This window comes from Rhipicephalus microplus, chromosome 5 (assembly GCF_043290135.1).
Source record: "Rhipicephalus microplus isolate Deutch F79 chromosome 5, USDA_Rmic, whole genome shotgun sequence".
NCBI classification, from domain to species: domain Eukaryota; kingdom Metazoa; phylum Arthropoda; class Arachnida; order Ixodida; family Ixodidae; genus Rhipicephalus; species Rhipicephalus microplus.
Genome location: NC_134704.1, coordinates 30,465,916 through 30,492,945, shown reverse-complemented (window position 1 = coordinate 30,492,945; position 27,030 = coordinate 30,465,916). Strand labels below are relative to the sequence as shown.

The window sequence follows — 27,030 nt, the reverse complement described above, 5'->3', positions numbered from 1 at the left end:
TGAATTTACCACGATATCCCGCGATGAAATGTTTCGATAAAAAAGCAAATCAAAGACGCAGAATGCGTAAGGAGACTTTCTTACACGGCTTATAATACTAAGGTGAAGCACGCTTTACGAAACAAGCGAAACTTGCACGACATCATTCTCAACCAACGTCGGTAGTGGCAATAAGAAAAGGAAAGCGATAGATAGAGAAAAGAAGAAGACTTCTCGATTCACAGGAGCAAGACAATACCGAAACGTTGAGAACAAAGGGCCCCACATTCGGTGCACAGACGCTACACTGAGTTTCGACACGCTCCACATCGGCTCAATTTGTCGAGGCGGATCCGCCGACTTCGGGACACACACGCGCGCGCTCACAACAACGCACGTCACCCTTTGTGGGTCAGTGAATTTCGCCGAGACCACCGAAACAGGTAATCGCGAAAGAACCTCACCTCTCTCGAAGTGACGAGCCAAGCTGAGCTGCGCAGTCGACGGTTTTCCGGACGAAGGCAAAAAGAAGGCCTAGGGGCGTCTCGGCTGTAGTCGCGAAGGTGAGTTCGCACCGGGGGCTTGGCTTTTCGCAGCCACCGCTGTGGGCTTGCCAGCAGCCCTCGACGAGCGCAAGCATGGCGGTCGCTGGCCCGGGCGCCAGTTCGCCGCGGCGCCGACAGAGGGAGCGCCCTGACTCGACGATCCCGTGGAGGAACGCCCATTTCTTCGATTTTTTTTTTTTTTTTTCACCGTTTTCATGTTCATCGACCGCGGCCGCGCAGGACCGCCGGCTCCGTGGCGTCGACCGGTCAGAGTGCCGACGACGACGGCGACTGGCTGGCGTGAGCGGCTCGAGAAATAATGAGGCCTCTCGACTCGCTGCGCCTCGATGCAATACTCTCCGACACGATCGCCTTTTGAGCAGTTACTTCGGGAGCCAAGGCTCTTGCTCACTTAGCAGTCGATCGCGATCGTCATTACGTCGTAGCTGCCTAAAGTTGCAACACGACCGTAAGAATTTCACTGCACCCTCGCTTCTGTGTGATAACGCGTGTGAGGCATAAGAAATGCATTTTGAGTAGATGTGTATTTACGGACAAGTTTACTACTGAGATTAATAATCATTTGTCCAACGGTTATCGCTACTAGTGTGCGAAGCTTGTCTACCAGGGGTACATCGTTCGAGGTACTGTAAGCTCTGAAATTTTAAAAGAAAATAATATAAGAATAATATTGTCAGCGTTTAGATTTGGAGAATCGTCGTTTTTTATCATTGACTATTGTTTGAAGAATGCGAAATGCATTTTGCGCAATTGCATAACCTGATAAAGTACGCTGACAAAGTTCTTATATGTTACATTGCAATACCCTTATGATAATATTGTCACGTGGCTACGAATAACATAATTTCTGTTTACATGAGCACAAAACGTCGAGCCGAACCGATCACCAGAAAACCCGAGCTCATCGTCCACTCATCTTCTTTGTCCTATCTTCTTTTGTACAATGGCATATACACACCATGACATAGCCGAATCTCATTCCATGCCCGTGGCAATATACAGTCAACAAAATTGTTGGCTGCACTATGGAGCCATCCATACACAAGTCTAGCACATTTTTAAATTATTTTTTAAAAAAATGCACCACTCAAACATCGTTAGATTTCGTAACATATAGTGTAAGTCAAAATTTTATTTATTCGAACAAACCGAGCCAATTTTTTTAAAGGAAAGCTTTTGCGACAGGTTTTTCATTCGACAGCAACTTTTATTCTACTTTTGTTTCTATTCCAGTTCCAGCTTCTATTTATTTATTTTGTTTCCTCTGCACACGGTGCATCACCAGCGAGCCAAGGTAGTTGCTAGCTGGTTCGGCCTAGCTATTGATTGCAGCGTGCTACAGGGAACACAAGAAAAAAAAATGAATAGAAAGCACTGGCGTAAATTGTTCGTGCAAGTTTTTTTCTTACGTTTTTCCTTGTGCTAACGGTAGCGCGCTGCAGTCAATAGCTATGACGTATCATCAAATGACATGTGGCCACTTAAAAAAGATGTTACGGTCATTACTTTAGGGCAGATAAGCCTGGACCGATACCGCTTATTCTAACTAAATAAGATGGGTAATCTGTTCAATGAGATATTGACTATTTTTAATTTATTTTATCTAGTAAGAATCAATTAACGCGTTGTCCCAAACGAGGTATCTGTATTGGGACTTGAAGTAATATTGGTGGCTTTTTTATTTGTTCTCTTACATGACACATGATGGTTTTTAAAAATGTGCTTGTGATTATTGTTTTGACGAAGAAATTTACACTGCCCCGCCGTGGTGGTCTAGTGGCTAAGGTACTCGGCTGCTGACCCGCAGGTCGCGAGTTCGAATCCCGGCTGCGGCGGCTGCATTTCTGATGGAGGCGGAAATGTTGTAGGCCCGTGTGCTCAGATTTGGATGCACGTTAAAGAACCCCAGGTGGTCAAAATTTCCGGAGCCCTTCACTACGGCGTCTCTCATAATCATATGATGGTTTTGGGACGTTAAACCCCACATATCACATATCAATCAAAAAATTTACACTGTCTCTACAAAGTGTAGATGACGCATTTGCTCATTTTCTTGTCTGCTCTGTTATGTAGCGTTTTTTTTTCTCTCAGCCTTTGTTTCTGTTCATATATGAGGTCATGCGTGTGTATCGTTTGCGTTCGCTTTTTATTTAGGGGTTGTGGTTCGGTCAAGCTGACTACCACAGCTTTTTCTGCAGCTCCTTTGTCACTGCATATTCTTGAAACATAAATTATTATTATTATTATTATTATTATTATTATTATTATTATTATTATTATTATTATTATTATTATTATTATTATTATCATCCAGCAACCAATAAAGTCTGATGTGGGCCTTTAAAACGAAAGCCGGTAAGATACTGTGGGCTTACACTGAATGGTAGTCTATCTTGCTTAGTTTCATCACAGAAATTCGCGGTGCCACAATCTGGCATTTCTTGAAATCTGGTTCTACCCCCCCTCCCCTTCTCCGCCCCCTTCTACACTTAAGAGGAAAGGGGTGTCTGCCATATGCTTCTGCTCAGTTCAGCCTGTCCTATAATTAAATGTAGCGACACTTAAGAGTGACATGATTATTTTCTCATTAGTAAATTACTTTTTCAAGATACCAAAAAGAACCCGCTTGCTGCGAAAGGCGCTCGGTAAGCCAGAAAACTTGCGAATAGGAAAGTGCGGGTAGCGACACCACCTCAAATATTCCGCACCAAATGTCGTGACGCCATGAATTTCGATGACGTCCAGTGCAGGTGCTGCGAAGACTAACCAGAAAAAACCGATGCATCTCCACGAAGTGAATGATGACGTGTGTGCGAAACTAGGTCATAAGGTCCATAATGCCTATACGCTGAAATCTGAGACTAGTACAAATGTTTTCGAACCTTTCTCCTAAGGTAATGAAGAAGAAAACTAGAGAAATAAAATAAGAGAAGCATCTGAAATCTACAAGTGGAAAGATACAGGTATCAGTTGACCTTCGGTATCATTCTCCGAAAAACAAAGACGCTGATTGTGGTTTTCGTATTTTTTAGCGCTGCATTTGCATTTATGCCATAATGATACCTTGGTATATAATTACGTTCTGTTGTTGTTGTTGTTGTTGTTGTTGTTGTTGTTGTTGTTGTTGTTGTTGTTGTTGCTGCTGCTGCTGCTGCTGCTGCTGCTGCTGCTGCTGCTGCCGCTGCAATTTCTTATCAGCACCACGCGCTTTGGCGCTTTTATTTCTGTGTTTTTTCCTAGTCTTCATCGCTTTCACTGCTATCATGGCGCACGTGTGTGTTCTCATACATGAACGGGGTGGGTGCGAAACTTCATGTTTGTTCGGCACGTTAGCGCGCAGCGGCCGACTCTCACGTCGGGACCGTCAGGCTAAGCCCGTCGGCCGCTCCGCGGGCTCGCTCGATGGCCCAGACTTGGTTGGACATGACGATAGTTATAGCGCGAGAACAAAACGACTACACAGACACAAGAAGGACACGAAAGACACTCCTTCTTGTGTCTGTGTCGTCGTTTTGTTCTCGCGCTATAACTATCGTCATGCCATACCAAGTAGCCCAAGCTGCCACACTTCTTCGTTGGACAGGAAGGAGAGGGCCGCCTCCCAGCTGGCAGGAGTAGTGTCGGGCTTAGTCTGCATTATCTCGAACACTCGGGGTAATGTGTACAAGCGTGCATACTTTACCCGCACGCCGGGCAAGCGTCATTGGGGAACACCTCGGGATAGATGACGTGTAGATTAGAGTACGTCTCCGTCTGCAATCGTCTGAGAGTGACGGCCTGAGGCCTACTAAGTTTGGGGTGAGTGAATACGTGGGTATACTCTTCGCGAGAGGTAAAAGTACTTCGTAATTTCGTTGCACGTGCCTCGTTGTCGCCGACATTTGCCCGGAACCAGCGCGGTCTCGTGGGCAAACTCGTTCAGGTTGGCCTTCCGAAAATAAATCAGTTGCAGCACAGCGCTTGTGTTTGCGTCTTTTGCGTGTACGTGTTTAGTCTCTTTCTGTGCGCTACTTCTTCAAGAATCGTGGCTCATCGACTATAGCCCATCAGTACATATTAAGTCTATGGTATAAAGTGTTTGTGCTTGTTGGTGTTTATTTACTTTTCGATCACAATTATGGTTCATATTAGTCTATATTGTTAAATTTTTATACGTGTCTCACATATATGATTAGACTACAGCCGTGACAAGGGCCATGCGCCATGTTTTGAAAGCCCAACTTTTGAGTCCCGCCAAAGGCTCAAAATAACACCTTTCAACGGTGGTTGGCCGTAGTGACGGAGCAAAAGAGTCATCTGACCTGGTAGGTCTTCTACGCGTGCTGACTAAAGACATACTAAAGAATTACGCTCAGCTCTGCAGCTCTTTGTGTTCACTTTTTCATAGTTTGGCAGTTTAACGATTTTAATTTTTTTATATCTAGTAGCTATGGATAAAGACTGGAAATACACCAAGAAATATTTCAAGCTATACATGTGGGGAATAGTTAGGCGCCGGATCCACAAGCGTTTATCAGCATCACTCCCCTCCCCCCCCCCCCAAACAAAGAGAGAGAAAGAGAGAGAGAGAAACTGAAGGAAAAAAAAAAAACCAACAACTGAGAAGTAAGGAACAGAGTGAAATATCTCCGCAGAGATAGTCACGTTGTCCACAATACAACCTGACTTAGCGCTTGATATGTCGACACCCCGGAAAGACGCCCCGCCGCGGTGGTCTAGTGGCTAAGGTACTCGGCTGCTGACCCGCAGGGCGCGGGTTCGAATCCCGGCTGCGGCGGCTGCATTTCCGATGGAGGCGGAAATGTTGTAGGCCCGTGTGCTCAGATTTGGGTGCACGTTAAAGAACCCCAGGTGGTCTAAATTTCCGGAGCCCTCCACTACGGCGTCTCTCATAATCATATAGTGGTTTTGGGACGTTAAACCCCACATATCAATCAAATCAACCCCGGAAAGACAACCCACGGGTGATCTGATGAGCGTGCTTTTGTTTGGTGACTGTGACAGAAAGCCTGAACATGTGGCGTCGCACTCCGCGAGAAAATGGCACGCAAACAGCTGACATTAAATTAGAGGTAGTCATGAGTTTACATATCTTGTTGAGGCAAGCACTGGTTCTACACTCAAGGGGAGTTCTTTTTTTTTTTCACACAAAAACTCACGAATCTTTCATGTTTTGATATTGTTAAAAGAATCAACCAAAATAAAGGGACTCTTTAACACACCGCAAGACTTCATCAAAGGAGTCTATTGCCTCATGAATCGATCGCAGCAAAAATTTTGAGAACCGTCAAGCACGAGCGCAGTTACAGAGATGTGTCGCGCGCCGTAACATAAATGGTTTCTTCTCTCGTTTCGACGAGCGTGCTGGAAAGTAAGCAGGCAAAGATAACACGGTGGAAAGAAGGTACGTCACACGCGCGTCATAAACCTGAGCAGTTCTTTTTTTTTTTTTTGAGAACGTGGTTTTCTGTGATAGCGAGTGCCGGTATGTAGTGACCTCCCTCGGAGGCTGCGTTAACTATACTGCTCAGTATGCTCAAATCAGCCAACGGCCATCAATTCGGGTGTATGGTTCGGTCATTTTGGTGTATGGCGTCATTTGCATAAAGAAAATGGAATGATTTATAGCTAACTTTGAGATGTAATTGCAAATTCGAAACCGTGTGCTGCGCTAAACTGTTTGTCGCTCGTGTTCCCAGGAGCCCCAAGAACCGATCGGCAGGGTTCTCTGACAAAGTTGTAGAATAGGAAGCCTTCGTGTGCTCGCCTCCGGGGCGCGCACATGAAGGCTCCCTATCGTGGAAGTGTAGACTTGTTCCACGACCCTTTAACACTGGCACACTGGTAACTAAATGTCCATGAAACATATTATTTAACCGCACTTTTGGCATGGCGCAAAGTATATGCGCAAAAAAAGCAACAAATTAAACAGTTCGCAATAATAGACATAGAAAAATTGCCGATTCTTTTGGCTCTTGGCTCAAAATGCGAGTGCACAATCGTTTGTTCCTGTTCTGGGCTTGCACAGTCAATTGGGTGTATTTTAATATTCTTAGTTTTCAACAGAATAAAAGAACGTTCTTTTTATTCTTTTTTTAGATTCTATCAAAGTTATAATTTTATTACGCGAATGGTTCGTCGCTTTAACCTTAGACTTTACTGGATATATTTACAACAGCGGTCACACGGCTGACCGGTTCAGCTCAGAAAGCGAGCTGCAAGAAATCTTTGTCCTCTTCGTCGGGCGCCCACGCGCGTGTTCAGGATTCTGGCACTATGCATGAACCACAATTCCCGGTGGCAGATACGGCGTGTCTAAACGCCAACAATATCAAGTAACTGTAAAAAACGCATTTTCAAGTGTACCATGGAGGGCATGTGATTTTCCTTTGAAATTACCATGTTGCTATTGTCACGTCGCTTCTGATAGTACATTTTGCTTCAGTGATCATAAAGACTGCGTGGTCTTTCTTATTGAGTCTAATTAATAGGCACTGAACGGTGTGTTTTGTCTATTATTTACTTCCTTGTCGACCGAGTTCTGAACAGACACTTTCTCGATACCAAAACCAAAACAACATAAATGCAAAACAGACAAGTTTTTTATAAGCAAGCAATAAATAGACAAAGGCAGTTATTGAAAATACAAAAAAGCATTTAAAAGAAAGAATTCAGTTTTCGAGTCATGTTTTACAATGAGTGCAACAAATGTATGTCGAGTGATGTGTCTTGTTACGTGTTTTGACAAAAGTGCGCTTCAATCCAATCCAAGACAGTTCAAAAATCGAGTGCGTCTTGCTTTGCACGTGTGCGTGCGGCGTGTCTGATTAATGGCTAAAATGGCAGGAATACCAGGCGTTGTGTGAGCAATTCACCTTGCTGGTCGCTTTGTTGATAGCATTTTATTTATGCCCAACCATTCTGATCATTTATGACATAGTTTCTCAGAAGATGTTTGGAAGCGATGGCTCCCTGTCAAGTGCTTGGCCGCATAGTCGCTTGTGTTATTTTCGTCGACAAATCGGAATTTAACATGGTGTCATTCATTTTTAAATTAACGTATTTGTTTTTCAGAAAACCTAAAACACAGAGAGGAAAGCGTTTCCTCGAAAATCGTGGTCCAAAGCTTGTTGAGAACACGAAAAATGCCATATTCATCCGAGGGTCCAATGCCAACAACACAGTGCTGAAAGCCATGAAAAACTTAGTGAGTGATATTGAATACGTTTTTTTCAGTTGCACCAATTAACGGCCTATTGTTATCGCTTCCAGTGTTCTCTAAAAAGACCTCATTCTGTATTCTTTAACAGGTAAGTACCGTAATTCCAATGCATATGTTAATGACATGGCAATCTAAAAACTTGCCGCTTTTCAGGAAAGATGAAATGAAGCCATTCGAAGATCAGACATCGCTTGTGAGTCATTGCTATTCGTGCTCCATTCCTCGTCTTGCAGGAAAACTAACTGTTTCTCAAAGCTGATCTGATGAACTTTCAGGAATTCATGACTCAAAAGAACGATGCCTCGCATTTTGTGCTCGGAACCAACACCAAAAAGCGGCCAAACAACTTGGTTATGGGCCGGACATACGATGGACACCTCCTTGATATGTTCGAACTCGGAATGGAAGATTTTAAAGCGCTAGAGGACTTCAAGGTGATTATCGGCCAGCATGTTCAAGTATTTGGGACAAAACAATGCATGCCTTCACGAAAAAGCTTTATTGATAACTGAACGAAGACTATGGCCGTATGTATTAATGCATTTGATACAGAGTGAGTGAGTACAAACATCGCTTGGCAAAAATCAAGTCATCAGCTCATACAGTTTGTTAGACTTGAACAGCAGGGTCCGAGCCAAGCAGTATGGTCTCCCACTATTCAGGGGTAATTTGTTATTTTTCCTCTGACCTCTTTGGGGCATGCCCACAGTATATAGAATAGCCTTATCAATTCTCGGCATTCTGTACTCAAGTTAATGTACTGACGTGAATGCATGCAGTATAGTAGTGATATATTAAGAAAAGTGCTAGCTTTTAGGTTCTACTGGGCTGCTTATCACTGTTTGCTTAGGGATTTGTGCTGTACCATCTACAGTGCCATAAATTCATAACTTGCTAGTGGCGTCAGTCCCCGTCTTTCATCTGCCATTACCGAGCACACGAAGCTCGCATACGTCTCAGTGGCCACACCGTGTGTACGTTCATGCGACAAATTGTTTGGCGTGATGCTCTTGTTTTGATCATTTGCTTTGCGCGTATGACGAAAAAGAATTTTTCAGCTCATTATGAAGCCAGCAGTGATCCAGTGTTGACAGCGGAACTCGGATCCTCCGCATCTGCAGTGTCCGAGTCGACGGTGTCGCGCATAATGAGTGAAAACAACTTTAAATGAGATTCGGAAACATAACTTATCTGTTATAAAGTGACATTCGCACACACGTGCATTTTCCAGTCTTGAATCGCCCTTGCGACGTACGCTGTTGATGGGGTATGTGAGAATTGCACAGCTTGACTCGGTGTCGCCTGCTTCCATGTGCTCATAAACTTTTCTGTGTATAGGTATGTCAGCATTCAGCACCTCTACCATTTACATCTGTGTGGTGTTCCCGCATGCAACTGTTAGATCAGCTGAGTGTTTCCAAAGCATCATTTTTTTTTTGTTGAGGACAGTATGCTCTACGGAATGAATTAAACAAAAAAATACAACTAAGTTGTCTGGAAAAATTCCATGAGCGACCAATGCAATTTGTGGATCCACTTGAAATCAGCACCAAGCGATGCTGTTAAAGAGCACAAAAGGAGGTTCTGAGGATTAAAGACTTTCCATTATAGTCAGTATTTAGTGCAATAAGATACAGTTATTAGACAGTGAGTGTTGCTCGCACTACAGGTAACCAAAGATAAGCTTTTATCATCATTCATTGACACTAACAGCTGATTTTATATCTTACAAATGCTGGTTTAGTTTTCACATGTGCGCAAATCTGACATTAGCATATATATGTGTAGTTGTACTAGTAAGTGGCAAAAGATTTCCTCTTAAAGGCCATGGTTGCTAAATGCATTTGGCAAGTGCAAGAGTGTTTGCAACACCGAATTCTCAAGTTGATAGCTATCTGTGGCAGTTTGATACATCACGTTTGGATCATTACTTACATTACTAGTAATCGTCCAACAAACATGAGTTCCTGCTTGTATTCTTGTATATTTTGAGAGTATCGGCACGCAGTAATGTGCATACTGCTTAGCTGCTACATCCATGCACATCTGCTCGGTAATACCAACACTGCTATATATAAACACATGACATCTCTCTAGGTATGAAATCTCTACGTTTGGATGTGTGCAGTATATATGATGCAAGAATAGTCAAGAAGTGGCAATGTATTTGTTTCGTTTCATGCACTCGCTGCGCGCATCACGCCAACAAGCAGCAGGGGACACCGAATAGCCTGCCCACTTGGCATACTCGCTCTTTATCGTAGTGTTCCACGTGGCTGCGAGGTGCTATGGGATTTCTTGAAAAAGGGGTATTTTCTCAAAGCCAGAATTTCTCTTTTCTGTGCAATTCTCCATGTCAGCTTCAGATGTCCTGCAAAGGCCTTTTATCCCACCATCACATGCTGTGGGAAGCAGCCACGAGTATATCAGCTTTGCTGTAATATTTGGGAAAAGTTGCCGGCTTGCTTGCTTGTTTCTTTGGACTGCAAAAAATGTCGCTGCTTGAAACAAATTTCAGATGTTTTTAGAGATCTCAGCTCCAAAAACCTCTTTCTGATGTTTTTGGAGAATACATCCGCAATGATGGTCTAGACTATTGTCCTCAACTGCTGAGCCAAAGGTCATATGATCGAATCTCCGCCATGGCGACCACGTTTTTTACGAGGACAGAAATGCCGTTGACGTGTGTACTTGGATTTAGGTTCATGCTAAGGCAACCCAGGTGGTCTAAATATTTGGAGCTCTCCACTACAGTGTCTTTAATACTTATGCCTAAGTTTTTGAATGTAAAACCCCAATCATTATTTTCATTTGTAATATGACAGCCTCTCATTGGTCATACCATCAAGAGTTCTCTCAGCACTGATGCCTTGCCCTCCCTTTGTAGTTATAAATATAGGTAAGTCTCTGGAGGATCACTACAAATGCAGCCGTGCTTGCCTTTGTGCTTCCACACAACAGTCTAACAAAGAGGTTCCAGCACTACGTCTTCTCTATGTTGCATGAATTGTAATCAGAGCTTCTGTAATTTTCGTCTTACTATTTGTTGCAGATCCCAAAGATCCCTGTGGGTACAAAGCCGATGCTACTTTTTGCTGGCGAACAGTTTGAGCAAAACAAGGATCTCGAACGATTGAAAAACTTCCTAATAGGTATGTAATTTCTCATTTGCTCCAACACTTCTTGCAGACATGAAAAAGGAGCCGAAAAACATGGTTTAGAGATTTGAGTACTCTATAATGGGGTGTACTTAGGATGAAGAAATTTCTGTGTGGTCATGTACAATTAACCGCAAAAGCTTGGGTATCATAAGATCAGCAAAAAGGCTCAATTCTTAATCTTCAAGCTGGTTGTGATTGTTGTACATGTATATCGAAACTATACAAAAGTATTCACGTATACATACCAGGAAAGTTAAGCCTGCACTGAGTGGCCATTACATTTATTGTGTGTAAAACAGCATGGACTTCCCCTATACAACAAACACTGATATGTACTAGAGAAGCATGTAATGCCTGTTATCTTGTGACGCACTTGTTCATTCCAGATTTCTTCCGAGGTGAAACAGCAGAAGCTGTCAGTCTACAAGGACTTGAGCATGTTATTATGTTCACTGCAGCTGATAACAAGATAACATTGAGAAGCTACAAGTAAGGTGGATTACTTTGCTATGTTGCTGTTCCAGATTGCGGGAGGTTTTCATATCGTATATATTATTTATAATAATGGACATTCATATTGTATGCATAATTTAAATTTTCCGTGCTCTTTGACCTTCTCATTGGTTTCTGGAGAACTGCACCCCACTCTCGCCAGAAGAGGCATTTGCTTAGGGCACTTTGCAGAAATGAATCTTTCTTGACTGGAATGCAGTGTTCACAGAGCAGAGAAATTCGGTCCGAGTTTCACACCACATTGTGCTATGGCAACAATCTCTGCACTGACCTTTCATTTATATCCCGGCAGTATTCACACATGTACAATGTGAACATGTTGTCATTAGAACTTTGCTAATACTAAGTGTTCTAATAAGGATGTTACAGGGTTCGGAATGACCAGCTTTGGTTGGTTTTGGCTTTTTGCCCACCCTTCCCGTTCATTTCTAGCAGCGGAGAGGGGTAGCTGTAGCCCTTTGTCGTGACTACGCTCATTTTGTCGTGTAACACGACGTCGGCGATAAGTCATTGGCGCACAGCCAATCAAGCAAGGCTTCCCACGCAGCGCGGGGTGGAAGCATGGTGCTAGAAGTACGAGATACTGGCGAGGTATGCATCTTTTTTCTAGCTATAACATAGCGAGACGCCTCTGCATCTTGGAGGTTTTCATTCTGGCAACACCACCTGTCCCGGTTGTCGCGGGCTCTACATTACGGCAGAAGGCAGCACAGGAGAATCAACAGGTGAACTGTGCGGCCAAAACTGCATTACTACAGGGCCAATGCGCCGTTATGTAGTTCAAAGAACCGATTGACAAGCTCAGTGGTATGTATTGTTACCCATGGACAATATTTCATTATTGTGCATTTGAGGAGAATTGGACAGGTGGAGAAAAGAAGCGTGGCAATTGTTTTTCGAAATTGAGGTTCTGCATGGTGCACAGTGCTGTAATATTTGCAAAATAAGATTGCCACGCCCTATTGTATGAATTAGTATTGGGCTTGTTTGTGGGTGCAAAAAAAAAAGGAGCCTGTCTACTGGCCCTTCAGTTATTTTGCCATATTCTTTCAATCCCACCATTCAGAATTGCCTTTTCCGCTACTGCATATTACATGGAAGCAGGGACTGCTATGAAACGTTCTGGCTTATATGAAATGATAAATGAATAGATCCAATAATGTATGCTCATTCTGCATGCAGGGTGTTGCTGAAAAAATCTGGAACCAAGACGCCACGTGTAGAACTAGAAGAAATCGGCCCCCATGCAGACTTAACTCTCAGAAGAACCAAGATTGCATCTGAGGACTTGTTCAAGACAGCGAGAAAACAGCCGAAGCAGAACAAGGTAGTGTTTTCGTTTCTTTTCTCATTTAATAGTGTGTTGACCAAATGTGTCAGCAGGACATGCTGGTAGGGGGGCATGATTCTTGTGTTTATAACACCCTTGAAGGTACCATGTACTGCCTCACAGTGTGTGTGTACAATATGTACTCACAGATTGACACTCAACATTGGGTAAGTCATGGCTATCTTGAGGTAGTCATGCATGAGGGTGAAACTTTTTTTGGGGTCTTGTTACTGATTCCATTTGGCAAAATGGCTTGTGGTTCAGAGTAGTGTCAGTGGGGCCGATGCAAGTCTGGCACACTACTGTTTGCGGTGTGCACGGCCGAGATACTTTGAGCAGGTTACAGCGCTCTTCTGGGCTTGCAGCACTCCACTTGGCACTGTTGTGATCCACACACACCACCTTGTTGTCAAACGGGCATGGTAATCCTGCTGAAAAAACACTATCACTCGTTCCGTATAGCACTTCAACACTTTGCGTCCACCACAGGTGGCCGTGGACAGCACCGCACTGCTTGTGGTCACTCTCACTGTTGCATTTCAATTCAGTAGTTGTGTACATGTCATACTGCAGTAGTTAAGTACTACACCTTTTCATGTGCCGTTTCACTCAAGTGAAATGCCTCAAGTATAATTTGATAAGCTCAGTTTAGATGCTGTCACTTCACTCTTCGACCCATGCGTTTGTGCAGGTCAAGAAGAAGAAGAACATTGAAAAGACAGCTCTGGGGGCCACTATGGGACGTATTCACATGGAAAAGCAAGACTTCAACAAGTTGCAGACAAGGAAACTCAAAGGCCTCAAGAAGACACCTGAAGAAAAGAAGGCCGCCAGGGCTGCCAAGAAAGCCGCAGCGCGGGCTGCTGCCAAAAGTGAAGATACTCCGATGGACGTTGATACATGAAATGTCTCTCCACCTTGTTGAATGTAAATACACACGACTTCAAGCCTTCTATTTCTAGCACGTCATGTCTTTGATGTGCAGTCAAACTTTATAACATTGTATGATTGTGTAGCACCTCGCTGGCAATTTCTGTCTGCCGCTATAAAAGTCAGATACCACAGATCTGCAGACCACGTTGGGGTCTGTGAATCTGTCCTATCGAACCTTTTGCAACAAAAATTATATGAACACTTAAGATCGGATTTCTGCCATTGCCTTCATGTCCTATTTATGTAAATGTATGTAAAAAAGCAACATAAAAGCAACAAATAAAAATAATTCATAAGAAAAATGTTTTGAATGCGAACCTGCGACCCTTGATCGAAAGCACGCAATAGCACTTTATGCCATGCTAAATGTAAGGAAAGCAGCACGTGATGAGATCAAAATTATGGCAGCCATGGGACATGTTGCATTGTTGCCCAAGCTGCGTTTGTGTTAGATCACCGGAATTTCTTGCTAGTTTTCCATTTTCGGATTGTAGTACAACACCGCTCGTGGCCACTCGGCCAGGGAAAAAGTGCAGTGTCCTATAGCTCGTAGTTGCGCCACCTAATGGGAAAACTTTGGCTCTTGCAACCACAGGAGGGATGGAACGAAAGGGCTGAACCAGAATGGCAGTACAGTCGGAACTCACTTATAGTGATCCCAGATATAACGATCTGTCGGTCATAACCACCACACTTCGGTGCACTTAGATTTTCCTTACCCATAAAAGCTGTGTCCACGTATAATGAACATTTTTAAAGCCTCTTACTGTTACAATGAACATTTCCTACATGGTGATGGTAAACATAAGGTGCATACAAAGCGGAAAAAAATTAAAACAGGCCTTCTGAAGCATGTGAGAGACGTGCGCTCGCGCATGCCCTACTGCAATTTACTTGCGACAAAGGCATTGCAGAGCTAGCGAGCACTACACGCAGATTTAGGAAGCTGCAAGTGAGCTCACTCACTTTCCAGGTGTTTCTTCACTTACAGAACGGCAGTAAGGGAAAGAAGAAAGGAGAGGCAGCATGAAGACTTCTGGTCAGTTTTTGCAGGGCAAACGTTTATCAGAACGAAGGCCAGCGTCTGGCCTTTGTCCTGACTCTGGCCGGACTCTGGCCAAAACTGTCAAAATAAACGCTTCCGTTCTCACGCAGGATCTGCTTAACAATAGATATATATATAGAGAGAGAGAATGGTAATTTAGTTGAACCCCGGAGAAATATTTGCAAATGAAGATGAGCATAATTTCTTTATTAACAGTGCAGCTGGTGGACCAGCCTTCATTAGAGTGAATAGTTTTATGGCATCGGAGAGTACAACAGTTCCACTTTGCAAGGAGGCACAAAGGCAGAGGAATGAATGCAGGTAGCGCCACAAGTGTGAGCGTGAAAAGCTAACACTACCAGTTGCGTTGAAATCTTCACACTATGCTGCAGCCTCTTGTGGGATGGCGAAGGTGCATTTGGTTACAGTTGCACGTACATACACATCCGCCCAATTGCATTTGTGCTGCCGTTGCTGTTACCAACTAAATGGCCCACAATAGTATGCAATCATCTTTCAAGTACACCTGGAAAGATTGTATAAAAGTAATTGGGGAGCTCTTATTAACATGATTGTGTTGAAGTGCCTTGGATACTAATTGGTGGTGAATGATGAATCGTGACGTAGTGGACGCTTTGCAACTGTACTTGCACTATGCACCCTGGTAGAGTTTACGAGGGCCAATGCAATGTGCAGATGCCCCTTATCTCGTAGTATGGTTGAGGTGTCCACCGAAATACAAAGCATGGCAAGCGAATTGTGAGCTGATGCGAGTGGGGCGCTATTGCTATGTTTCATTCCACTTTAATAGGGAAGTTTGAGCATCCTTCTCATATTTTTATTATTTAGCTCTTTTTTATACAGGTGCATGTATTGACTGCTGTTGCTGTGTTACCAACTAAATGGCCCATAGTAGTATGCAATCATCTTTCAAGTGCAGCTGGAAAGATTGCATAAAAGTAATTGGGGAGCTCTTATTAACATGATTCTGAAGTCAGTCAGTGTGCCTGGATATATAAAAACACACATCAGTGCTTTTGGCTAAACACGCCTCTTCAAGTTGTCGCGCTCCTTGATAAACATTTCAAAAACTCCTTGTCCCACGCCATTGTTCTGGTTTATCGCAAATATTCGTGCAACTTATAAAACACGCATAAAAGTACACAGACAGGATTGTTCCATCTAGAATTGGGCTTTTTATATTTGGTGTGATAAGGGATCGCTGTTGCAAAACATATAGATGAAAGGATTCATCCTGGAATTCGGCTTGCACTTGAAGGCAGCTGCATATGGCTCAAAGTGCATGGCTGCCTTGTTGCAGTCGCCGCCGAATGATCTGTGAGAAGTGAAAGAGAAGAACGTAAAATATGCTGAATACATGACATCACTGCCAGTTTGGACAAAATATGCGAGAAAGAAATGAATATCGTTCAATTCTTTCTTGCAGCTGCAAAGCGTTTCCTTAGTTCGTTTCATGCGAACAGAAATCTCCGCCTATTGCTTATGCCGTTGCCACGTGAAGCCAAGTTAAGCATAGTTTGCCCTGGTTGACCCTAATTAGCACAGTTAATCATAATTAAGCCAAACTAAGTACATTCAATTCTAATTAAGTTATGATTAAGTAAATCAATTTATTGAAGCTAAGGTTAATGTGGCCAAATTAAATTTAGTTGGGTATGGCCAAGTCTATAATTAGGCAATGTCAGAGTTAGTTTTAATTAAGGCTAACTAGGCCTAATTGATATGCTAATGTGGCCAAGCTCACCTGGATTAAGCTAATTCAAGTCAAGTTTGCCAACCAAAATGGGAGTATATGTAACCATGCAGGTAAGATTAAGCTGATCTGGATGAACGCGAATTGAGCAAATCTGACTTTATCCAAAATCGAAACTGCTGGATTAAGCCCCGCTTTGTCGGGTCATGTCAAATTAACCTGTAGAGGTATGTCCATGTACACGTGGCGTGGGACCACGTGGTGGTCCAGGAGCCCGGGAGACCTGGGGGGGTGCTGCGGAAACACTAGCGAATAGTGTCTGTCCGTCAGCTCTGCTGTTCCTTCAAAATTGGCAGCACCAGTGGGAAACTGTCTTGTTTACTCTAGATTATGTATTCTTAATACTCATGTGTGACTCTAGTTCTCTGCATTTTGCGGTCCTTTATGAGATGAAAAAAGACACACATGCCACTGATTACGTTGTGGGTAAATATTCTACTGTGCGATTCTTGGTTCCCAGTACTCTACGCCTACTATAAAACAAATACTATGCCACTGCTTATGAGGACCCCTTAACCATCCAGAGGTCAAAATTTAGTTGTGGCGTAGCAATTGTTCACGAGTTTTCAACAAACATGTGGCCGCAAGAAGTTTTTGGAATGATGCCTTAATAGCGGAGTTACACGCACTTGACGATCCGAAAAAAAAAAGGGGCCCTCGTTCGTTTCGCTTCTTTCGTCGGCTCCTCTCTCCCTAGCCGAGTGATCCTCCTCACCGTGCAAGACAAAATCGTGGCAAGCGCGCTTGTCAGCCGCGGACAAAGAGCTTCGTTTGTGCATGACTGTCCAAACGCGAACGTTGGTGTCATAACCAATGCTTGGGATCCTGAAAGGCCCAGAAAGGACAAGTGATTGTTTTCTGAAACTTGAAGGTGTATTCGCTGAGGGATAATTCCTCGGGGGAGAAGCGAGAATTGTGGGCTACGTGATGAGGATGTCACTGACTAACGTGTAGGTTCGACCTCCCCGCACGTCCCAGGCGAGACAGGGACCTTTGGACTGAGAAGACAAACTATCCCCACGTAGTAGGGGATATAGCGGAATTTCGGGCAGGTGTTTGGCTACGTTGTTGCGCTTGCTCAGGCAAGGAGCGGCGGTATAGAGAGGCTAGTAGCGGCATTGCGCTGGTGGTTACGTCGTCAGCGGCTGGTGAAACGGGCGGCACAAGCCACAAGAGTAGTCTGGCAACACTTGGTCTATCCCTCCATTCGCTCCTCAATGTGAGCAGGGGACATTTGTGTGTCGCTGGGCTCCGCTTTGATTCCACGAGGATTCACACCCCATGTGAATACCCATTCGGGCGCGGCCGCCGCTCGTATACCGCTGCCTCGTTTGGCATTGTTCATCGTGGCTGCATTCTAAACTAGATGCGTGGGTTTATACCAAATGTTGAGAAATTATCAGAGGTGACATGGAGACCCTTTAATAACTAAGATTGCATATCACGTACAATTTAGGTAGGTTGCATTCATGAATGGCGCCATTACATCCCGATCTCCTTGCGCTTTATTGAGATGATCTGTGATATAGTTTGTCTATGGGTGACGTCAGCAGATGTGGCTTATACTAATACAGAATGGGATGGCAATAAATAAAGCTTAGTTGTCATTCAGCCTCCTTATTGCTCTGCTCTGTGTTTTCGAGCAATCAGGCACTGGTTCTAATAATGTACGCAAAACAAGTCGAATAACTTCGATTTGTTTGGCGCTATGTCTATCAACACGCATATCAATAGCAAGCGTGAATACGCTGCTGTGCAACGTGCCTGTATGAAGAACCAGGAGAGGTGACGCAAGAGCATCGTGCTATTATGCGTCCGGAAAAGCCTGTTCACTGCCCTCAGAAACATGGCATCCGTCACCGTGAGCGTGTCGTTCGGCTCGTAAGCGCTCTCGTTTCGGGCGACGACAGGAAGTGTAACCACGCCCAGCTGCTCGATCCAACGGCTCGCCGGCAGGTTCAACGTGTGCCTCCCGATGTCGCTCAGCCAGAATCGGGCGGGCTCCATGTTCTCATTGTTCACGACGCCCAGGAACTCTTGGAAGACGTTGCGTTCGACAGCGGCCAATTGCCTGATGTAAGCGTCACTCCTATTGGGCCAGCCGGCGCCGAACGCCTCATAGAACATGGCCCAGTACTTGATATAGTTTCGCCTCTGCGCGATCTCGCTGTTGTGCACAGACCAAAAGCCGACGAACCGGCCTGGCGACATAGGCAGCGGGCGATGGCTGCTGCCATTTCCCCGGCTTTTGGTGGGCCCTCCCGATGCGACACCCGCTCCAGCCGAGTCGTGGGGCAGTGACGGATCTGGTCGTGGCTGGAGCTGCAAGGTACCGAGTTCGAACCACAGTCCCAGGGGCCATCTGCGTTTGGAAGGAGAGCCGGTCGCTGTAATGTTTATTTTTTGCTGGCTAAAGGCGCTGCGGGCAAACAAGCAAAATAATGTATACCCGGTCACGGCATACAGGAAAAAAAGTGTCTGTACCGAGCTGGCTACACGTGGCAAATACAAGTGTGATTGGAAGGACCGCGAACAGCGTGGCGCACTGTTATCATTGCACTCCGACCTTGTTGACAAAATAATAATAATAATAATAAATAAAATGATACACTGGTCCTTAATGACATCCTAGATGACTCCATCTTTCCCTTTACTATACAAACTTAAACTCCTATGACCGCTTGAAAACAAATGCGAAATAGCAGAGCACGCAGATGTCACACAGTTCCCAGTTTCTTTCTGTCATGATAGCGTATTGCTGCATTTCACCGCCAGTGGCCGCTTTAACCTCCATCGCCGCAGCGTACAAATCATGTGCACTCGTCTGCGAAAGATAATGTTGATTTCATTATTGACTCGCCCCGATATCTGAAGTCACTGAAACCGTCATGTTAGAGTGCCAGCATGAAGGGACGCAAAATCTGGGGTATGGCATTAACGTCATCAGTGGATCACATGCAGGTTCGTTGTTCACTCCACTGTACGAAATGCGTATAGAATAATATACAATAGTGTGTGCCGTATACTGTCGCACGTCAAGTGGTGCCAGCTATAGAGGATAAAAACATACGCGTAATATATGCATCCTTTCGAAATTCCGGAAAAGCCTATCGCCACTCGTTTACCCTCGATTATTTGAATATGACTCTCGAAAACTGGGCTCAATCAGCAAATGTTAGCATCAGTGCGAAGCTAATCAACTACAGAGAGCACCATCACCATTTAATGGATTCGGAGACGGACGGCACTTTTATAAAGTCAACAGCTTTCCGCAGTGCCGCCACGTTTCCCCATGGCACGCGCATGCGCCGTTAATCATCCCTCGACGAACTAAGTTGCCCTTTCAGTTCCTGTCGCGTCGTTATCACAAGAGCAGTTCAACACCAATGGGAATATTCCCATCACATCATCAAAGCCGCCACATTGCAACGCCGGCAAGTTAACATTTATAATTATTCTTGGGGTTTAACGTCTTGATAGATTTGATTTGATTGATTTGTGGGGTTTAACGTCTCAAAACCACGATATCATTATTAGAGACGATGTAATGGAGGGGTCCCGAAATTTCGATCGCCTGTAGTGCACCTCAATCTAAGTGAACGGGCCTGAAGCATCCTCGCCTTCATCGAAACGTGCGGCCACTCTGGCCGGAATTCGATCCCGTGACCTGCGGGTCAAGCATGCACCATAACCACTGAGACCACCGTCATGGGTACCCAAGCAGGTTATGTAGCTGTGTTCATGACGTCACGTGCAAGTTATATCTACAACTAATTTCATGGGGATTACGTGTTCCGTATATGTTTAGTTCCAGTCAAGCAAACCGTGTATATGTGCATGTAGGACAGGTCGATGAGCACACCCAGTGGATCCACGTTGGTGCTTGGATCGTCCGGCCATGGAATGCGCATCTTGGACATGAGCTCGCGCAGCAAACGCTTGCCTCGCTCGGCTTCCTCGGCGGTGGTGCGATGCCATAGACAAGCACCGTACATGGCGAGCGCCCTGGTGCCGGCCTGCAGGTGGGCGCTGCCTTCACCCAGTGAGCGCTTGAAACAGGTGAACCACTCGTGGAGCGCTTCGCTGTCCAGCGTGGCGCCATAGTTGGCGTAGCTGACGCCTTCGGGCTCCCAGTGCGAGCAGGCGAACGCGTTCAAGTCCTCGCATGAGTCTACGTTCACGTCAACCTTGGACAAGATAAGTTGCGCGTGCTGCTCGCAGTCCTGTCGAAAGGAGGTGATGATCATTAGGTGATGTCACTGCAGTGCCTTTACTTTATTCAGGCGCGAAGAACGAAGAGCACGGGGGCACGCAAAGTGCACCGTTATCGCCGATAGTAATGCTTTCGCTATTGTGAGACTTATGTCACAAGGTTCCACTTTACAAGCATAAGTTACAAGCGAAAATACAGCTTGAGGCCGAAACTTCCACGTCATTCTTCAGATGGCAAGCGACAGGCAGAATGAGAAATTCTGAGGTCGTGATGGGCGTCGCATAACACTGTCCGGTGGGCCACAGGTTGCTAACATCTGCTTTAGGCTCATGAATAAAGAAGACGCTTTGTGCAATGATTGCCGAGTTGATTGTATTCGGAGAAATGTCGTCCTAGCTGGAGCAAGGCGACACTGTCGCGTACCTTCGCGTGACAGTACTGTTCCACCTCGGGTGTGGTACCATCAAAGCCTTCGAGGGCGGAGTACTTGTACAAGAGGATAAACACGATGAAAGTGCCGACGACGAGCACGGCGAGTGCACCCCAGGCGAGGAGCTCCAGGACGCTGCTGTGGACAGCGGCACCACTCGCTTTGCGTTCCTTGGAGAGAGCATGCTGGCGGCCGACGGCCTAGATGCCCTCTGCGCATGCGCGCACAATGGCCGAATGAAGAACTGCCAATCGTATTTTGCGGCTAAAATGTAAACATACGTAAACAAGATAAGACAAAATGAGCGCTAGGCATTAACCGAATTTATTACAAAGAAAAGCAAACAGACACTTTGAAAAAGTGGGTACGTGCACGCAATGCACCTGTAGGCTCTTTTTGCGCGCTTCCCATGCCACCACTTTACGTGTGCAAGATAGACATTCGATGATTGATATGATTGATATGCAGTGTTTAACGTCCAAAAACCCCCACATGATTTTGAGAGACGCCTTATAGTGGAGGGCTCCGTCTCCGCCAGATCTATATACGCCATATGACGTACTGGCCCAACTTACGTCGCGCGAAAGATCTTACGTGGGTGGTTCTAATGAGCTTTTGAAACTTTACCTCTCAGTGCACTCTTCGGTGTATTTAGTTTAGTTTAAGTTGCAACGTTGCCTTAAGAACGCAAATGTTAACTGTATCTGAAGAGGCAGATTTAGTGGGCTGAAAATCCAGGGTGCGCTGGTGCACGCTTTGTATAGGGGGCGCACGCATCAAGGCACCCTTAAAGCCCACTACCTGAATAGCTGAGTAGGGCTGTTCTGTGTGAATTGCACTAGCAATCGTTTCTCTTAAGTACACTATTTACTGACGTCATTTCCGTGACTGAAACGACGTCTGTACACTCTTGGTGGAGCCCGTGCTAATAAATTAACGAAAGTCGTGTAAAAGGCGTGTCTCGCTCACCGACGTGCCCTGACCCGAATGCGTGCTCGTCGTCGAAGCATTGCAAGTGCCCGAAGTGGCGTCCGGTGCTGCAGCTGCGGTAGCCGCGCATGGCGCCGCTTCCGGTGCGGGCACCGCCGGCGTATATAGTCTCAGTTGTGATGTCACCGGAATGTTTCTCATCTGCGGAAAGATGCACGGCTACGTCTGATGAGCGGTCAAGTCGCGACGCAACTTCGACAGAACGCCGCAACTACACAGGCAAATAACGGTGCAAAATAACAAAAACAAAAACGCCGACCAAGGTGAAATACACAAAACTTAAAAAGACGTTTCGGCTCCCCACGCGGGAGCCTTGTCCACAGTCTGTGAACAGTTTTGTGTATTTCACCTTGGTCGGCGTTTTTGTTTTTGTTATTTTGCACTATGTTTGTCCCCGACCAGACGGGATTCCGTCGGACTCTTGACTATACAGGCAAATAACCTAATTGGAATTGGCGATTTGGTGCATGGCAAAGAAATTCTGCGGCGCGAACAAACCAGTGCGAGAGATGAAAAACGTCGCGTTTTCAAGTGCATCTTCTCCTCCTCGTTTGTGAAAACCACGGAATTTCAGTACTATACGCACAGTGTCCTATAATGGAACCTCATCTTCTGTATGACACGTCTGCATATGTATGACACATTTTATTAAAACTTTAAGCTGTAGTCTGAGGCATTGCACGACCGAACCACGGTGCGAATACTTGACACGCCCTAGTGGGAGACAACGGATTAATTTTGGCCATCTGCGGTACCTTAGCAGTGCACTTAAAGAAAAAAAAAAGTAATTCACGGGCGCTTTTGTATTTCGTCAGCATCGAAATGCGACCGCCGTGGAGACGAATTGAACCTGCGCCCTCACTCTTAACTGATAGCAGTGACACTCGCTGAGCCACCATGGTGGGTAATGTAAAAAAGCTGGTACGAAACATCAAGATACGTAAAAAAATTAGTCTGGGACGAGAATATTATGATAGGTGCACCCCACGCGCGACTTCTTGATTTTGACTTCTTTGCGTTTTTTTTGGGGGGGGGGGGGGTTCAAGTTTTGAACGGCGTAATTTTCTGCTGCCGCAGAAGCGTTATCTGGGCCATTCACACTGCAGTTTAAACCAAATCTTTGCGCCTCTTTCATCTCAGGCACGTGAGCTCCCGTTGTGGCGATACGAACGAGACCAATCAATGAAAAGTTGGCAGTTAGTAATGAATGTTGCTGTATCCGACGTTGCAACAAAAGGGCAGTAGTTCCTATATTTACGGAGACAATTAAGTCCTCGAATCGAAACGGTCGGGCTCAGCGACATTCCTTGTTATATGTGTCTTATGACGCTGTAGGGTGGGTGCTATCAGTGGCGGATCCAGAAGAGAAAGGGGTAGCCCCCCCCCCCCCCCTTCGAAAGACTGTGTCAGCACCCATAGAGTTTCCTAAAATTACCTATGTCAGAACCCTCCCCCTCCTCTCTTCAGGACTTGTCATCCACCTCCCATCACCAATTAGAACAACTGAGTGGTACCACTGTGAGCACAAAAATAAAGCTCTCCATGCCATACCATACTGTGAGTACAAAAAATAACAGTATTTATGCTATGACGGGGTTTTCGTGCTACTAAAAACAAAAAAAAGTGCCGCCATATCCACGAAGTGAATGATGATGAGTGGGCGAAGCTCTGGAGGAAAACCTGGTAAACCATGAATCTTCCGTACATTTTGCCTACTCGATTTTATTACAATGCTCCCCCTAGCGTACGTCGCCGCACTAAATCGAACGATTGCCTTCCATTAATGACACGTGCCATATGTGACATCTTTCCTATTTTATAACATCTCGCATCTTTCATCATCAACTACAAGTACCGCCGTCTAGTTTATAACATCTTGCATCTTTTCATCATCAGCTACAAGTCCCGCCATCTAGTGAGCACTGAAAGAACTAAACGAGAGGTGGCTACATGCAGGAGACGGTGCCGCCATCTAGTGAACACTGCAAGAACTAAACGAGAGGAGGCGACATACAGGAGACGGTACCGCCATCTAGTGGACACTGCAAGAACTAAACGAGAGGTGACTACGTACAGGGGACGCACAGCCCACGCCTTAAGGAGCTTCGCCCCTAAAAAAACGTCAGGTCCCCCTCCCCCTAAAATGAGTCGCTGGGTCCGCCCCTTGATGCTGTGCAATGGTTGTGCAGTAGATCACGCGTCACTCGCCTGCTGCTTTCTTCTCACGTTGACGGGCAGACTTGGCGCGTTGTCTTTTAGACTTCATCGAGGTATCCGACCATGATGCAGGTCCGTGAGACTCCATATCCGCTGGCGGCGAACGGCTGCCAACAGCGGCCGAGGGCCCTCCACTTCTTCTTCGCTTGGGAAAGGTGCGCGTGCCTGCTGCCGACGTACGTGCACGCGGTGACGCGTGGCACAAGGCGAGAACGTGCTCTTATACCGGTCCTTTCGTTGGTTGGTTGGTTGGTAACAACTTTATTGCAAGTCCGGCAGAGCTTTCGCCGACCGGGCCTTAGGTCTTCCGCGTGGGGACGTCAAGACCTTGCCTGACCTTTCGTTCGCGCACAAGTTTAAATCATTAGCTGTAATACCTGATGAATTCAACTTTTTCCTTCAAGAAGTGAATTAGTTTAATAAGCAAGGCATCGTCCGATTAACATCCCCCTGAGTGCGGTTGCGCGAAACTGTTCTAGAACCAACCGACCAGCAAAATTGAGGCATGACCTGCACGTGCGCTTGATGAACTGATGAATAACCTTATTCAGTTTTTTTCAATGTGTAGAGTTTCCTATAAACTTTATGCTTCAATGCTCGCGATTATAGCGGGCCGCTCCCACGTCGGGACAGAGAGGCAATGTCCTTCCGCCACGTTGCGGAACTGATGTACAGCCCAGAGCTGTGCTTCATTGTTCGAGCTGCGCAAAGCCCCTGGCACTGGGGTTGGCCCCCAGTGCCAGGGCCAACCCCAGAGCATGCGAGAAAGACTGTAGTTAAATATTTGCAAAGGGTTCACGGCTGGTAAGATTTTGTGCAAGAGGGCCGGGCATATATAGGTATACGTATGCATGAGAAGCCCCCTGTTCATGATTTCTTGAGCTTTATTGAGTGCTTTGTGCTATAGATTGGTTCGCATATTGTGGTACGTGATAATTATGATCGTTTGCCTTATAGCGTTCACCCACAAAGGAGGATGGGTCAGGAACTAGGTGGCAGGATGTTTAAAACCTATCTGACCTATCAAAAGACAATATTTGACCGCTACGATGTGTACGTATACTTTTCCTGTTTCCTGTTTTTCCTTTGAAAAGCCCGTGTAAAGGCCGTTCTAATTAACTGTGCACATTTATGGGGAAAGGAAAAATAAGTCATTATTGTGATTCGAATCAGGAGGTTAATTTAGGCATGGTTGATCCCTCAATAGCTTAAAGGTCTAGGAGCACATCATCTGATGAGCGGCGTGTTTGAACCAAATATTGGAAATTGCCTTTTTTTTTTGTAGCTCACTTGTTTGTGTATTCGTCCAGTTATATGCGTCCTGTCATACAACTGCGCCAGCATATCGTACCACGTGCTTGCTCATGGGTAGACTTACGGCGAAAAGATGCTTTGTCTAAACGCCAGCTCTCTTAGGAAATCGGGAATAATAATAATCATTGTTGGTGCTCAAGGGCCCAAAATCACGACATGATTTCGAAAAGCGCCTTAGTGGAGGGCTTCGGAAATTTTGACCATCTGGTATTCTTCAACGGGTGCCTGAATATATAAGAACAAGGAACCCCACCATTTGACCCCCATCTAAATGAGGTCGCCGCCGCGGGACTCAATCCAATTATCTTCGTGTAAGTAGTCGGTCATCATAACACCGCTTGAGCACCACGGCTTGTAGGAACGTTGCGAAGGATGCCGGGCGTAGGAGTGCGCAGGTTTCCCCTTCAGGGGGGGGGGTGCGAAGTCAATAAATAAAGCTGATTAACCCCCCCCCCCCCCCAACCCAGGGGCACGCCTATGATGCTGTCCTATGAAGCTGTGCTAACTTTTTTTCAGAGCCCTTGCGGTTAAGCTGGAATGGTTGCGTATGTGGAGGCTTCTATAGGATTCTCTTAGCTACACGTTCTAAAGCTATGGTACATATTTATAAGCTATCTGCATTCGCGTTTTTAAAATAGTACGCTACATGCATATATGTTGTAGTTCTTTGTATATAAGTGTAGAGCGTTTGAAAAAGGCGGTAACGTAGACAGTGACTCTTTCTTTTCTTTTTTCTCGGGTTTTGGGCACGTCCTTGTCCATGAAGTGGGCCCGATTCGTGACTGATGTGGTCGAGTGGCGTTTTACGTAGCGTATTCTTTGGTAAGCATAAATTTCGGGAGTGATACAAGCATTGTCTTGCACCCCTTAGGTGCGCGCCTGGAAGGATACTGTTAAAGTGCTTGACGTGTAATTTATCGACAGGTGGTACTTATCGCATAGTATTACTCGATATTCGATCACCAGTGTTATCTATCTATATTTTTGCATTTCTTCCTTCTTCCACGTAAGGGCAGAAGGGCCGAGCCTGACCACCACGTCTTGGGCTCTCTGAGCGGTCCTAAGTTTAACTCTCAGGACGTTTTCCGCTAAAGTTTTCTAGATCTGTTACTCTGTATCCGTATCATTCTTTCTTATTCATGTGGGGAGTGTTAGCGGTGTCATTAGGGGTGACCAGGGACGTCACACAGATAATTACCACGCCACCCTTTCGCGAGAAAATGTTCTTTGGCTCCGCCACTGCGAAGTACCACAGCAGTGGAAGGTACTGCCTTGTTTTTTTGTTTTTTTTACCTTGTTAAACCTCAACAACTTCGACTGATCTTAAGCGATTCTAGAACAGC

General features: G+C 45.4%; 3 protein-coding genes across 5 annotated transcripts in view; 1 reads left to right on the top strand and 2 right to left on the bottom strand.

Moving 5' to 3' along the window:
• LOC119173937 (popeye domain-containing protein 1-B) overlaps window positions 1–572 on the bottom strand; it is a 53,787-nt gene extending 53,215 nt beyond the window's left edge. For both annotated transcript variants that reach the window (XM_075895122.1, XM_075895123.1), the window contains exon 1: window positions 444–572. The gene's annotated coding sequence lies outside the window, so the exon portion shown is untranslated. The remainder of the gene's footprint in view (window positions 1–443) is intronic.
• Window positions 573–7,266: 6,694 nt separating this feature from the next.
• Window positions 7,267–14,006, top strand: Non3 (Ribosome production factor 2-like protein Non3). The gene is made up of 9 exons (XM_037425845.2): window positions 7,267–7,407; window positions 7,620–7,752; window positions 7,818–7,855; window positions 7,921–7,960; window positions 8,043–8,201; window positions 10,820–10,919; window positions 11,315–11,417; window positions 12,624–12,768; window positions 13,463–14,006. The coding sequence occupies exons 1-9, from the start codon at window positions 7,376–7,378 to the stop codon at window positions 13,673–13,675; spliced, it is 963 nt and encodes a 320-aa protein (XP_037281742.2). The 5' UTR covers window positions 7,267–7,375; the 3' UTR covers window positions 13,676–14,006.
• A 1,916-nt stretch (window positions 14,007–15,922) lies between these two features.
• LOC142817709 (uncharacterized) lies at window positions 15,923–21,880 on the bottom strand. Of its 2 annotated transcripts, XM_075895121.1 has the most exons (3): window positions 21,160–21,880; window positions 18,288–18,885; window positions 15,923–16,085 (listed from the first exon to the last, which is right to left on the bottom strand). In XM_075895121.1, exons 1-3 carry the CDS (start codon window positions 21,348–21,350, stop codon window positions 16,044–16,046), a joined length of 831 nt encoding a protein of 276 aa, XP_075751236.1. In that variant the 5' UTR covers window positions 21,351–21,880; the 3' UTR covers window positions 15,923–16,043. The 2 variants fall into 2 exon arrangements, with proteins under 2 accessions (XP_075751236.1, XP_075751235.1); XM_075895120.1 differs by lacking the exon at window positions 15,923–16,085 and having other exon boundaries at window positions 17,904–18,885.
• Between the last annotated feature and the right edge of the window lie 5,150 nt (window positions 21,881–27,030).